The sequence below is a fragment of the Mercenaria mercenaria genome, chromosome 9, assembly GCF_021730395.1.
Source record: "Mercenaria mercenaria strain notata chromosome 9, MADL_Memer_1, whole genome shotgun sequence".
NCBI lineage: Eukaryota > Metazoa > Mollusca > Bivalvia > Venerida > Veneridae > Mercenaria > Mercenaria mercenaria.
The window spans coordinates 5,500,264-5,516,227 of record NC_069369.1 but is presented as its reverse complement, the minus strand read 5'-3'; the positions used below and the strand labels follow the sequence as shown (position 1 = coordinate 5,516,227).

Here is a 15,964-nt window from a genome sequence, read left to right as displayed (position 1 = left end):
TGCCAATTCCTCATTATGAATGAGACTAATGCAGTTATTTCCTGAATCCTTGACCTTTTATCTTTCCAGGTATGCAGTAAAAAAATTTAGTAGACAACCCCTATTTCTTTTGGGGTCACTCAATCAAAGGTCGAGGTCACAGGGGCCTGAACATGGAAAACCATTTCCGATCAACTTGAGAACCATTTGACCCAGAATGTTGAAACTTCATAGGATGATTGGACATATAGAGTAGATGACCCCTATTGATTTTTAGGTCATTTGATAAAAGGTCAAGGTCACAGGGACCAGAACATGGAAAACGGTTTCCTATCAGTAACTTTTGAATCATTTGAACCAAAACCTTGAAATTTCATAGGATGATAGGTCTTACAGTGTAACTTCATAGGGTGGCAGGGCTTATGGAGTAGGCAACCCCTATTGTTTTTGGGGGTCACTCCATCAAAGGTCAAGGTCACAGGGGCCTGAACATGGAAATCGGTTTCCGATCAATAACTTAAGAACCACTTGACCCAGAATGTTGGAACTTCATATGATGATTTGACATGCCAGGTAGATGTTCCTTATGGCAGCCAACTGTAAGTGTCTCTTTGACTTTCGCTCCTGTCCCCTATTGACTTTTTGCCTATTACGACTTTGCACTGGGGGAGACATTCGCTTCTCTACAAAAGCATCTTCTAGTTCAGATTGGTTTAAGAGACAAGATTTATGGCCCTTTGTATGTATAGTACATATAATGCGTATTGAGGCCATGATTTTAGCTTGGGTCAAGGTCAAATTATTTATTACTAAAGATAGAAAATTGATTTCTCTTAATAACTCCGGTTAGAAATGAGGTGAGCAGACCAAATCTTGTAAATAAGCAGCTTCTGTAGAGACCAGTGTGCTTGTTTGATTTTGGATAGATTTGGTCAAGGTCAGTGTTACTAAATACAGAAACAGTATTATCAATTAATAACTTAGTAAGGAAGTAGCTTTCAAAGAGACTGAAATTAAGTTGCGCTTAAGTGCTTTTTATAAACAGATAATGCGTTTTCAAGGACGAAACCTCTAATCTATTTGGCAGGAGATACCAGTTCACTAATTTACTTGTACATAATTTTTGCAGCTCGAGCCAAAGATCAGTTTGTTGAAACAGAAGACTACATGCCAGCATCAGATAATTTAGATGTCTATGACCAGATTGCCCAGGAGATACAAAATACATCATTACATAGTTGTAAAGGTGAGTGGTTAACCACTATTATTTATCAGTAGGAATACAGAAAAAAAAAACAAGTAAAATCCTTCCTATTCATTGTCACATAGGCAGATTGAATCCTCACCAGTTAATTGCATAAAAACCAGTATTAGATCAAATTGAGTAAAGATTAAGTTAATTTCTCTTTAGCCTTAACCCTGCTTAATTTCTAAGATGGACTGGTCCATCATTTCAATTCGAGCAGCACCACTTATTATTAGGCTGTTCACAGAAAATTTACTGACTGAATAGCACACAGTGCAGACTATGATCAGCCTGCATTGGCCAGCCCGCTTAGCTCTGTAGGGAAAGTGTATATCTACGGATTGCAGGGTTGAGTTCGATCCTCATGTGGGGTGTATGTTCTCCATGACTATTTGTTAAAAAACATTGTGTCTGAAATCATTTGTCCTCCACCTCTGATTTATGTGGGGAAGTTGGCAGTTACTTCTGGAGAACAAGTTTATTATGTCTCCCACCACACAGTGGTGTGGGAGACATATTGATTTACTCCAGTCTGTGTGTGTCTGTGTGTCTGTATGTGTGTCTGTCACAAAGCTTGTCCGCACTCTAAGTCGAACATTTCTCATCCGATCTTCACCAAACTTCAACAAAATGTGTCTGCCAATAGGTGCTCGGCCAAGTTCGATAACTAGGCAAATCGGCCTAGGCACTTTGGAATTATGGCCCTTGAATTACCGAAAAATGCTCAGATTTTAGGCGCATTCCTGGAGCCAAAAGGACCCCTATACTACTCATGAGTAGTATAGGAGTCCTTTTGACATGAGTAGTATAGGGGTCCTTTTGGCTCCAGGAATGGGCATGTGGTCTGAGTAGTATAGGATTCCTTTTGACTTGATGAATGTGCATGTGCTCTAGTAGGGCAAGTTCGATAATGAGCCAAATCGGTCAAGGCACTTCGGAGTTATGGCCCTTGAATTACCGAAAATCGGCCTTTTTACTCTTGTCCGTGCTCCAAGTCGAACATTTCTCATCTGATCATCACCAAACTTTAACAAAATGTGTTTGACCATAGGTCCTCGGCCAAGTTCGATAACTAGCCAAATCAGCCCAGGCACTTTGGAATTATGGCCTTTGAATTACAGAAAATCGGCCTTTTTATTCTCGTCCGCGCTTTAAGTCCAACATTTCTCACCCGATCTTCACCAAACTTAAACCAAATGTTTTTGACCATAACTCCTCGACCAGGTTCATTAACTGGCCAAATCGCCCGAGGCACTCCAGAATTATGGCCCTTGAATTACCCAAAATTGGCCTTTTTACTCTTCAAAGGTATATTTGTAGTGAGTAGACAGTATATAAAGACTGACTTGCTATTTAGATGATTAGGCAGTTGTGGGAGACATGCGCTTTTCTCAAAAGCAACTCTAGTATTGGCACAGAATCAAGCAACACTGGTTTGGTTAACTGCCCGCCGTTACTTAACTGAAATAATGTTGAAAAAAAATGTGTTAAACTCGAAATGGTCCTTGACTCTGTGAAAAAAACACATCAAGTGCTTAAAAATTGTTGTATATAACTTAAAAAATTCACCCTTAGTCATGAAACCATGCAGGATTATTATTCAGCATGTGAATTTGAGCACCTGAGGTTTTTGGGGGGTTTCACTCTGCAAGAAATATGGCCCTTGACTTAGTCAAAAATATGCATTAAGGGCATAAAATTTTTGTGTTACTTGTGCCTCAATATGTACTTGACCTAGAGTCATAAAATTTACACTCACTTATACTTACTTAAAACCTACTGTTAGAAACACTTAACCCTTTACCACACAGAACAGAAGCCAAAGTAACCTCTTTTACATAACACTGATAAGTGATAATCAATAATCAATAATCGGTATATGGCTGATAAAGGTGACTGTCTTATCTGAACAGAGGTGTTGGCATTATTTTGTGATTACACACACTTATGTTAAAAATGTCATTATTTTAATATTTTCTGTAAGTTTGACATTATTTTTGTCAATATAAAGTTTGTAGCAATTTAAATTCTCTTTCCGATGATACAAAATTTATTGTAGTTTCTCTTTGAGTTTCGAAGATATAAAGTGTTAAAGTACGGGAATATATATTTTTAGGCATAAAATTCTGTTTTGGATTACTTTCACATTGAAATTCATATACAGTTTCATTTTGATGTTTGAAAGTTTTATTTATAGTTAATAGACTTATCTTCCGAATCGGAATCGGTAAGTATTTATATAAAAAAAAACAACCATCAAACTGAATAACACTACAAAAATAACGGATCATAAAATTTCTGAAAGTGCAAAAAGATCGCTGAGATCGAGACTCGTAACCGACTACAGTATTCTTGTGCTAAAAATTAAAAATTTTAAGATAATATTACGTAATATTTTGATGATCAAACGTCGGTACATCACGGGTGACTTCCGCAGCAATTAACTCTTGGGGTGTCATAAAATATTTGAAAGCCGCGGTCCTTCTGTTTTGATTAACACTTCCCGTTATGTAAGGCCATAAATTCCAAGCCATCGTATACACAAATTGTTGTTTAGGGGAAATCCTCATGTATCACGCGTGACCTTCATGACCTAACACATTTAAAAATACTTTGATGTTAAATGGTTGTTATTTTTAGAACGAGGAAAGCCCGCGAACCGGCCAGTTGCAAGCAGTTTTCTCAGTAATTTTCCATTACGTAGCGTCGTGCACATGTAGGAAAATACCCCGGTGTCTTTCTTTTGCAAAGTACTCGATAAATTTAAATAGTAACCACATGATCTTGTACGTAAATAATGATGACGAAATCCCATATTTTGAGTTAGTAAACATCCGGAATTTGTTTCTTTAGGAAAAGAACGAAAATAAAGCGATTGATTATGAGACACGGGATAAAACGATTCTGTTCAAATGGCCGTTAATTGGTATAATACGTTTCTATCGGGGAACCGATAGACTCGGGTCGATACGTTTCTGTTCGGTAATCGATAGATACGGTGATAAATGTATCCATGTGGGAAAGGGTTAAAGAAGATCAAATTTATGATGACTGTTGTTGTTTTTAGCTCGACTATACGAAGTATAAGGAGAGCTATCCTACTCGCCCCGGCGTCGGCGTCTTTCCGCGTCCCCATCTTGGTTAAAGTTTTGGTGCACTTTCTCTTTTTAGCTCATCTGATTTTTTGAAAAAAAATGATGAGTTATTGTAATCACTTGAGCGGTTGTCGGCGTCGGCGTTGCCTGGTTAAGTTTTATGTTTAGGTCAGCTTTTAGCTCATCTGATTTTTTGAAAAAAAATGGTGAGTTATTGTCATCACTTGAGCGGTTGTCGACGTCGGCTTCGGCGTCGGCGTCGGCGTTGCCTGGTTAAGTTTTATGTTTAGGTCAGCTTTTCTCCTAAACTATCAAAGCTATTGCTTTGAAACTTGGAATACTTGTTCACCATCATAAGCTGACCCTGTATAGCAAGAAACATAACTCCATCTTGCTTTTTGCAAGATTTATGGCCCCTTTTGTACTTAGAAAATATCAGATTTCTTGGTTAAGTTTTATGTTTAGGTCAACTTTTCTCCTAAACTATCAAAGCTATTGCTTTGAAACTTGGAATACTTGTTCACCATCATAAGCAGACCCTGTACATCAAGAAACATAACTCCGTCTTGCTTTTTGCAAGATTTATTGCCCCTTTTGGACTTAGAAAATCAGTTTTCTTGGTTAAGTTTTATGTTTAGGTCAGCTTTTATCCTAAACTATCAAAGCTATTCCTTTAAAACTTGCAACACTTGTTCACCATCATGTACAGCAAGAAACATAACTCCATCCTGCTTTTTGCAAGATTTATGGCCCCTTTTGGACTTAGAAAATATCAGATTTCTTGGTTAAGTTTTATGTTTAGGTCAACTTTTTCTCTTAAACTATCAAAGCTATTGCTTTAAAACTTGCAACACTTGTTCACCATCATGTACAGCAAGCAGCATAACTCCATCCTGCTTTTTGCAATAATTATTGCCCCTTTTGGACTTAGAAAATCATTTTCTTGGTTGAGTATTATGTTTAAGTCAACTTTTCTCATAAACTATCAAAGCTATTGCTTTAAAACTTGCAACAGTTTTTCACCATCATAAGTGGACACTGAACATCAAGAAACATAACTCTATCCTGCTGTTTGCAAGAATGATGGCCCTTTTTAGACTTAGAAAATCATGGGTAGGACAATATTTCTATTACACAAAAAAAAATCAAATGAGCGTCAGCCCCCTCAAGGCAGTGCTCTTGTTTCAACTTATCTCTGTAATTACATGATGGATTTGATTCATACTTGAAATACTTATTCCTCATCATCATCCACATCATCTGACATAAGGGCCATAACTCTGGCACCAATATTTCTTGAATTATCCCCCCTTTTCACTTAGATTTTCAGGTTAAAGTTTTGATGCACTTTCACTCTATCTGTGTTATTACTGAATGGATTTGATTCAAACTTAAAATAGTTGTTCAACATCATCACCCACATCATATGACACAAGGTGCATTACTCTGGCACCATCTTTTCATGAATTATTCCCCCTTTTTACTTAGAATTTCAGGTTAAAGTTTTGGTGCACTTTCACTCTACATCTGTTATTACTGAATGGATTTGATTCAAACTTGAAATAAATGTTCAGCATCATCACCCACATCAGATGACACAAGATGCATAACTCTGGCACAATTTTTCCTGAATTATTCCCCCTTTTACTTAGAATTTCAGGTTAAAGTTTAATGCACTTTCAATCTGTCTCTGTTATTACTGAATGGATCTGATTCAAACTTAAACAATTGTTCAACATCATTACTCTTATCATATGACACAAGGTGCATAATTCTGGGACCAATTTTTCATGAATTATTTCTCCTTTTTACTTAGAATTTTAGGTTAAAGTTTTGATGCACTTTCACTCTGTCCCTGTTATTACTGAATGGATTTGATTCAAACTTAAAATAGTCGTTCAACATCATCATCCACACCATATGACGCAAGGTGCATAACTCTGGCACCAATTTTCCATTCATTATCCCCCCTTTTTACTTAGAATTTTAGGTTAAAGTTTTGATGCTCTTTCACTCTGTCTCTGTTATTACTGAATGGATTTGATTCAAACTTAAAATAGTTGTTCAACATCATCACCCACACTATATGACACAAGCTTCATAACTCTGGCACCAATATTTAATGAACTATGCCCCTTTTTGCTTAGGATATACTTATAGTGTTTTGATACATTTTATCTTTACCTCTCTTATTACTTTAAGTTGATATTTTTGACATAGACTAAGGCTATTGTGCAATATCTTCATCCACAATTGGAGTCATTTAACACTCCAGTGACAGCTCTAGTTTCCTCAGATGTGCCCAGTTTCACTATCCAGCATCGAAATAGTCGAGAGCGCTGTCTCCTGTGACAGCTCTTGTTTATTTTGTTTTTGTTTTTAGATAGAAAATTTTGTGGAAATGTTGCTTACCACTACTTATCAAGCTGTATCTCCATATGTATTGGATTGAAATTTCACTTAATCCCAGTCATCGTGGGGGCATATCTTTGTTATCCCCCGCTGAATGCAGAGGGATATAGTTTTGGCATTGTCCGCATATCCGTCTGGAGCCATATCTATGAAGTGGTTTGGAATATTTAAATAAAACTTCAATTACATGTTCACCACTGTAGGGAAATGTAGCCTGTCAAGTTTCAGTCAGATTGCTTAAGTAACACCAGAGTTATGGCCCGTAGTAGTTTCTAGTGTTAACTATTTAGGGTGCTATAAATATGGCAATGCTTCATAACTTGTGACATAATTTGACCTAGAACTATGAAGCTTTAATTGAATTTAGGTCACCATAATGTGGTAGTGCACACATAATTCTTCATTATCTCTTGAGTAATATCAGAGTTATCGCCCTTTAATTGTTTAAAAATCCACATAACAGAACAAACTAACCAGTTGGTAGAATTTATTTTAGGACTTCTCAAGGCAATAACTAACAACAGCATACAAGCAATAGCACTTTATTCCAGGTCAACACTTCTATACAAACAAGTTATGCCAAAGATATCAAACAATATTGTATATCAAATTATCAGTAGTATAAATTAGTGGCAGAAAAGGCCGCGTGATATCAGGCCCACTGACTGACGAGCAAGCAAGCGCATGTTTTCATCAATAAATTGACTTAAATAGCAACTGCGGACTGCGGGCTTGTGAAACTAGGAATTACGCTACGGAGTAATGGGCAAAACCTAGTTCACACTGTAAACGGACCTATCCGCTAACCAGCATAGCAGTAACACACTGAAAAGTGACCTAGCTGTTAACAGACGACCTAGCGGTTAACAGACTTTAAATCGACATAGCTGTTAACAGACTTTAACTGACTTAGCGGTTAACACACTTTGACCGACCTAGCTGTTAACACACTTTAAACCGACCTAGCGGTTAACACACTTTAACCGACCTAGCGGTTAACACAGTTTAACTGACCTAGCGGTTAACACACTAAAGTGTTAACAGAGCTAGCGGTTAGCATCACTTTAACAACAGACAAGCAACCAGTGGTTCGATATACTGTCAACCGACCTAGTGGAATACATCACTATATAACAACAACATACAACCGTAAAAACAGTTGTTACACTTTCAACTGCCCTAGTAGCTTACATCACTACTGCTACAGGGAACCAACCAGTGTGTTGAAATATTATCCCCGTTTAGTTATATTATGAGAATAACACATTAACTAAAATGTTTATTGGATATAGGCAAAAGCAGTTAGGATAAATTAAGTGTGTAGATGATAACCCAAACTACCTAAGGAGCATTGTGACCTTAGTCACCCATAGTATAGCAAGTTGAAATCTACAAGATCTCAATTATCACTGCAAAAACTGCCTTATTCACTCAAATATTAAACTGATTTAGACAAATTTAATGTAACTCTGGCAAATTTAGCATGTAGACGAAAAAACCTAAACTACCTAAGGAGATTGTGACCACAGCCACCCAAGTTACCAAAGACAAGGAGCATTGCGACCATAGTCACCCGTAGTATAGTAAGCTTAAATCTACAAGATTTCACATATCACTGAAATAAATTTAGCCTTGAATTGGATATGTGATGTTAATACACATGCTTACTCGCTGTCAGCTGGAGATCCTCATCAGCGACAGAATCCTATAAATTAGAGTATATAATAGGTTATTAAATCATTGCATTTATATGTTTTCGTTTTCTACTAAATACTGTACATTCAGAGGCAACGACAGAATCCTAAGAAATGTTTCCAATCGTATAACTGAACAGAAACTTCATAATGTATTTTTCCACAAAAAGAGTAAATATGAGATTTATTTCATATTCAAATAGTAACTTTCCTTTTTAGCTCATCTGATTTTTTGAAAAAAAATGATGAGTTATTGTCATCACTTGAGTGGTTGTCGGCGTCGGCGTTGCCTGGTTAAGTTTTATGTTTAGGTCAGCTTTTCTCCTAAACTATCAAAGCTATTGCTTTGAAACTTGGAATACTTGTTCACCATCATAAGCTGACCCTGTATAGCAAGAAACATAACTCCATCTTGCTTTTTGCAAGATTTATGGCCCTTTTGTACTTAGAAAATATCAGATTCTTGGTTAAGTTTTATGTTTAGGTCAACTTTTCTCCTAAACTATCAAAGCTTTTGCTTTGAAATTGGAATTCTTGTTTCACATCATAAGCAGACCCTGTACATCAAGAAACATAACTCCATCTTGCTTTTTGCAAGAATTATTGCCCCTTTTGGACTTAGAAAATCAGTTTTCTTGGTTAAGTTTTATGTTTAGGTCAGCTTTTATCCATAAACTATCAAAGCTTTTCTTTAAAACTTGCAACACTTGTTCCCATCATAAGCTGACCCTGTACAGCAAGAAACATAACTCCATCCTGCTTTTTGCAAGATTTATGGCCCCTTTTGGACTTAGAAAATATCAGATTTCTTGGTTAAGTTTTATGTTTAGGTCAACTTTTCTCTTAAACTATCAAGCTATTGCTTTAAAACTTGCAACTCTTGTTCACCATCTTTAAGCTGACCCTGTACAGCAAGCAACATAACTCCAATCCTGCTTTTTGCAATAATTATTGCCCCTTTTGGACTTAGAAAAATCATTTTCTTGGTTGAATATTATGTTTAAGTCAACTTTTCTTATAAACTATCAAAGCTATATTGCTTTAAAGCTTGCAACAGTTTTTCACCATCATAAGTGGACACTGTACATCAAGAAACATAACTCTATCCTGCTTTTTGCAAGAGTGATGGCCCTTTTTAGACTTAGAAAATCATGGGTAGGACAATATTTCTATTATACAAAAAAAAAATCAGATGAGCGAAAGCACCCGCAAGGCGGTGCTCTTGTTTAAAAATAGGATAAGGATAACATAACTGGCTATAGCCCGTCTAACATATGGTCCTCTAACATGATGTAAAAAATTCGTCCTAGATACATAACATAGACGGTGAAGTGAAAGACATGAATCAGAAAAAAGCATTATAAACAACTTAGTTCTTTGTGGCATAACAGTAAATAGTGCAATGAACAGAGACTAAACATGGTAAAATTATGTACAAGTGTTATTTGTAATCCGCGCACTAAAACCCTAAAAACTCTTTGAGAGAAAAGTACGGAAAAGCGTTGGATTACATGACCTGGATGACTATACAATTTATATAACAACAAAAGTACATCAATTGTATTTACAAAACAATGACTGTTCAAATTTCATATTGATCTAAGTTCATTGCACTATTTATGCAAGTTTCAACATGTAAAAACAACAATGGCTAATTTACACACAACAAAAAGTATCATTGGAACTGAACATTTCTGAAATGAATCATGGAATATATCTTTCACTATGCTGAAAAAGTACTTTGTGTTCTTGTTCAGACTATTGCTGAGACATCCATTGAATAATATTCTTCGATGTTAAAGGAGCTGGCCGCTTTTCTAAGTTTCAATTTGCCCCAGTCTGTTGATAAAACTACATTTGAACAAACATGCTTCCAGGCTTAAGTGTTTCTGTTACGTATATTTAAATTTAGTGTTTTCTGTTCTATATATTAGTGTTGTAAGTATTTAAGCACTAATTACACTTAATTGTCTTAAAGTAATGTATATAACTACAAGAGAGTATATTTATAATTATCCACTTCCTAGTGTTATACTGTTCATCTTATTCACTGTCCTGTCGTGACAGTCTAAGCTTATGTCTTGCTAAGTGTGCCACTGCAGCTGATTCCCCGTTTGCATGTCTCCTAGTTTTGTTACAGGAAATTACTGTTTGCCTGTGACAAGGCCGGCCAGTAGACAAAGCAAGTCCAATTTGTACGCAAGTTTAAATATTCCAGAGTTTGTGAATTTTCCTGCTTTCTGATCAAATGACTCATCAGAAGGTAACTGATCAAATGACTCATCATAAGGTACTTAAATGTTCATGTTAAAACCATTATTGTAACATTTGTAGCTGTTTATAGTTAAAGTCATTCTCCTTTCTAAACTTCATTACATTCAAGTTTCTATTCCATGAAGGCCTTGGATAAATTCGAATTATACAGTCCACTTGACTGGGCCGCTTAGTTAATCTGGCTTGTATGTATATACATGTTCGACTGATGTCACATTATGACTTCAAATATTGTTTGTACTTGTTCCATTTTTGCTTGGTATACCATTTGTGCTCAGTATATTGTTCATTTTTATTTACTGTCTGTACACAATGTTCCTCCCTTTACTGCATCAACAGCCTGCAAATATATAAAACTCCACCGGCAGTATACTACAAAACACATGGATAAAATTGTAAGTAGCAAAAAATGTCACCATACATGTACCAGCTACACCACAAAAAACAAACTTGTGTAACTGTTCTCATTTCTCTGTGAAACTTAACAACTTGACTATATATGCTCCATCTATACAGAGAAATGTACCTGCAAAACGTCAGTAATCCAGAACCATTTAGAATAGATCAATTCTGCATCTTTTATATATATATATATTATAAGTAACAAATGGTGACATACTAGATATTCACTGACATGTATCATTAACAACATGGCACCTAAACGGCATGGCACCTGAATGGGTGTGGTGGGTGGGATTTTGAAACCATTACATTTTCTGTTGGTTGTACACGTGCCGACAATCGAAAGACCAGTGGTCACACACTAATGATTACTGGTACAGAAAAAGCCGAGTGTATCCAAATACCAAACTTAGATTGGTAACCTAGGATGTACACCAAGCTTGATGCGCCAAAATAAACATTATTATTTCTTAATAAAATAATAAGAATTATTTTAGGACTTCTCAAGGCAGTAACTAAAAAACAGCATACAAGCAATAGCACTTTATTCCAGGTCAACACTTCTATACAAACAAGTTATGCCAAAGATATCAAACATATTGTATATCAAATTATCAGTAGTATAAATTAGTGGCAGAAAAGGCCGCGTGATATCAGGCCCCCGACTGATGAGGCAAGCAAGCGCATGTTTTCATCAATAAATTGACTTAAATAGCAACTGCGGACTGCGGGCTTGTGAAACTAGGAATTACGCTATGTAGTAATGAGCAAAACCTAGTTCACACTGTAAACGGACCTATCCGCTAACCAACATAGCGGTAACACACTGAAAAGTGACCTAGCTGTTAACAGACGACCTAGCGGTTAACAGACTTTAAATCGACATAGCAGTTAACAGACTTTAACCGACTTAGCGGTTAACACACTTTGACCGACCTAGCTGTTAACACACTTTAAACCGACCTAGCGGTTAACACACTTTAACCGACCTAGCGGTTAACACAATTTAACTGACCTAGCGGTTAACACACTAAAATGTTAACAGAGCTAGCGGTTAGCATCACTTTAACAACAGACAAGCAACCAATGGTTCGATAATACTGTCAACCGACCTAGTGGAATACATCACTATAACAACAAACAACCATCAAAAGATTGTATCATTAACTCTGACTTATCCCACAAGAACATGCACCTGCCTGCTCGCCCAGTCATAGAATTTTCCGCCACAATAAATTTGAAAAATTTATTCCCCCAAAATTCTAATGACCTCTACTACAAGCCTAATTTAAGTTGTTTTAGAAACCTGTAGTCCTTGACGACTTATCTTCCAGACATACTAATATACAGTGTATTTCATACGACGATGACTATTACATCTTTTACCGCACATTATCCGATTATCAGGTTTTTTACCGTTAGGGTAATGTTAGTTATTTTGCCCATTTACTTAAACCTGCCGTTAGGGTGAAGTCAGTTATGTTGCCCATTTACTTGAACCTGTACTAACTGTATATATACTCATTATACCCTTTTTTTTCTTCTTGTTTTTACAATGATACATTATGTATGTACTGACTGAAAATATAAATTGTCTACCGCACAAATTAGGCCTTGAATATTTCTTGCGCTCCATTTCTGTTGTAATTTTCTGTTACTGGTCCTTTTTCATGCAAACAGTTAAAATTTAAGGAAGGCAATGATTCAATAATTCCTGTTAATTAATGCTCTTTAGTCAAATCCATTTTATATATTTACCATTGATGGTGAAACAGTTTGTGTTTAAATAGTAAAACCATAATGCAGGCTTCAAGATCTGACCTGTCACTACTATGCTATATTACAATCGTTGCCCTAATTCATTTATTTATTTTTCTAACACAACTGAAATATGGAAGGTCTGTTGTTTTTTGTTTTTTCTTTTGTTTTTTTTTTTTATTATTATAAACAATTACGGACTCATAGCGTAAAAGACAAATTGAAAATATCGAAAACATTTACAGAATTTGTCATGAAAACTCACATGATTGCCACACTTAAAACATTAGCATTTTGAGCCTTACTCTTGTTTATGCTAACAAATATTATTATTTGTAGACTAGAATGATTATTGCCGACCAAAATATGTATATTAAATGCTAAAATTGGTTTCCCGAACTACTGGTCTAATCTGTTTTGGGACTATTTACCCTTGTCAAGAATATGATTTTAATCATATTTCGAATATTTAAATTGGTACACAGATTGAGATTTTATATGTTTGCAACATTAGATTAATAAATTTTCTGGTTTCCTCCATCTCCCTTAAAGCTTACCTTTTTTTCAAAAATTATATATCATTATTTAAGCTGCAGCCGACTTATTCCCATATAGGGTTTATTACCTTAATGCAACTGTTTTAAAGCCAAACATAGTTTGCCATTTTAACATACCTTTCTGAATGAAAACTTTTTTTTTAAATATTTCAGCTGGAATATATGCAACCATAATTAATGTTATCCCACTTTTCTGTCCAATCAAGTGCAACCCATTTCCAGTGTTTTTATGTGCGGTCATGAAGAATTTGTTTCCTCAGTAAGCAAATTTGTTAATACTTTATTATCCCGTTTACATGAATTGCAGCTACATGTATATTAAGCTAATTTGTAACATGACAAACAATTTGGAAAGTCTTTTCAAACTTCACTGTGCAAAACATTTCAGCTTCTTCCTGCTTTTATTTATAAATATGAAAATTGACCTGGGCAGCTACTTGATTAAAGTTTAAAACCATGCCATCCAACTTGGCAGTCATAATATTATATGCACTGTAGCTCTAAAATATCTACCAAAGAAACATAAGAAACAAGTATCATGCTAAATATCTATTAATGCAGACATAATTACTGCGTGTATGCAACTACCATCCCTACTTCCTAAAGACCGATTACAATGATTTAAGTGTACAATTCCTGACTTCAAATAAAATTTATCTACAGCATTAAATTAACACATACAAAATTAAATTATATGAGCTGTGTCAAGCTAAAAAGGTCCCTAATATAATTGATGTTGTTTTATATAAATGACGTCACTTGGACGTTTCAACATGGCGGTGCGCCTTTTTAAATTTGAGCGAATTCATGCAATATTATGGTGCCTCATTTCAGACAAGTTTGTAACTTCGTTCAACCTTTTTTTTTTTTTTTTTTTATATCTTCTCTTATCTTTTCAAAAACTTTTAATTGAACACTCCTTCAAAATGCTTGCTCCTCCATGTTTATGTCACGGAACAAATAACGATCAAAGCATCATCGCATTGCGATCTATTGATGACTTGTGCTACTTTACAATCTTGATCTCCCCTATATGATTTAAGTTGAAATCTGAAATTCCTATTTTATGTAAAGAAATGCATGTACTTACCAAGTATGCAATAATGTAGAAGTGTCATCAAAATACTATAATTTCCCTTTTTGCATGAAGTGGCTCATGTGAAATTATATTAGTATAAGCCATTAAATTCTCTATCACATGGATTTTACTAAAGGCCTAGGATATGCAGGATGTCTAATAAATTAAAATGTCATACAGTAAATTAGAAACTTCAATGTTGACATTTGTTGTACCTTCTGACCTTAGGCAGAGAACTGTGATTGGCGACATTTATATCAACAATCACAACTGTTTGTTACTTTAATATACTGTATATCCATATTAACATTCTTTCTGCCTCGAGAAAAAGTATACCACTAACAATTACTTAAATGAAATTTCAATCCATACTTGCCTGGATATTACACTGTTAAGTTAGTGTATTAAATTTAAACCATGTTAAAATATTTAGGTTATATCTTGGCTTGTATATAACAAGGGTGTGCGAGTTATCTTTCCTGTGGCTGTGGTTTTTGTAATACACTGCAGTGAACAACAATTGTTGAGCCAAAACAACTTTTAATCGATACTACATTTACTTTAGATAGATAATAACATACTTATCTAATGATATAACCCATGCCTATCACTCCTAAGAACAATAATCTACATTTTTCCAACAGGCATTTACCAACGAGATTTCGCGCGTTTATCTGACATGCACGTTTTCGGATAGACATATTCGGACAACTCGACTTGAATGACAACTTAGCACACTTCCTCGGGCACGGACATTTACATTTAAGAGTATGCATTTTGTCTAAATTGTTGCATGTAGAATAACTCTACTGAATGAATGTGTCACCAATGTAATAAATTGATTATGACCCCCGAGAAAATAAGTCCACTGAAAAATACGAAACAACGTTCATCATCAATTTCCAAAGTTTACCAAACAGTCACACTGAACTTTTACATCAAATGTATGTTTTATACAGTTTCGATAATCTTAACGATGCTATTTCTTGGTGCCATACCATTTTCAGAACCTCAATTGTGATTTTACGAGTAAGAACAAACCAAATTTGCGAGGTTGAAATTACCTTTGAAATCCTCGTTTCCGCCTCCAGTATCCAGTTTCACGATAATTTAAAGCGTTTTGTACAAATGCCAGACCAAGCTGAACATTATACTTGAAGCAAAATTACGATGTTGGCAGATGTATTTTGAAACCATTACATTTTCTGTTGGTTGTACACGTGCCGACAATCGAATGACCAGTGGTCACACACTAATGATTATTGGTACGGAAAAAGCCGAGTGTATCCAAATACCAAACTTAGATTGGTAACCTTGGATACACACCAAGCTTGATGCGCCAAAATAAACATTATTATTTCTTAATAAAATAATAAGAATTAATCAAACTTGGACTTAGAAAATATCAGATTTCTTGGTTAAGTTTTGCGTTTAAGTCAACTTTTCTCCTTAACGGTCAAAGCTGTTGC

At 35.4% G+C, this 15,964-nt stretch overlaps 1 protein-coding gene across 1 annotated transcript in view; it reads left to right on the top strand.

Annotated features, from left to right (window-relative positions):
• LOC123547663 (uncharacterized) overlaps positions 1 to 15,964 on the top strand; it is a 149,077-nt gene that overhangs the window by 86,853 nt on the left and 46,260 nt on the right. The window contains exon 9 of the mRNA XM_053550737.1: positions 1,109 to 1,225. Within this exon, the coding sequence (XP_053406712.1) occupies positions 1,109 to 1,225 (117 nt within the window). The remainder of the gene's footprint in view (positions 1 to 1,108; positions 1,226 to 15,964) is intronic.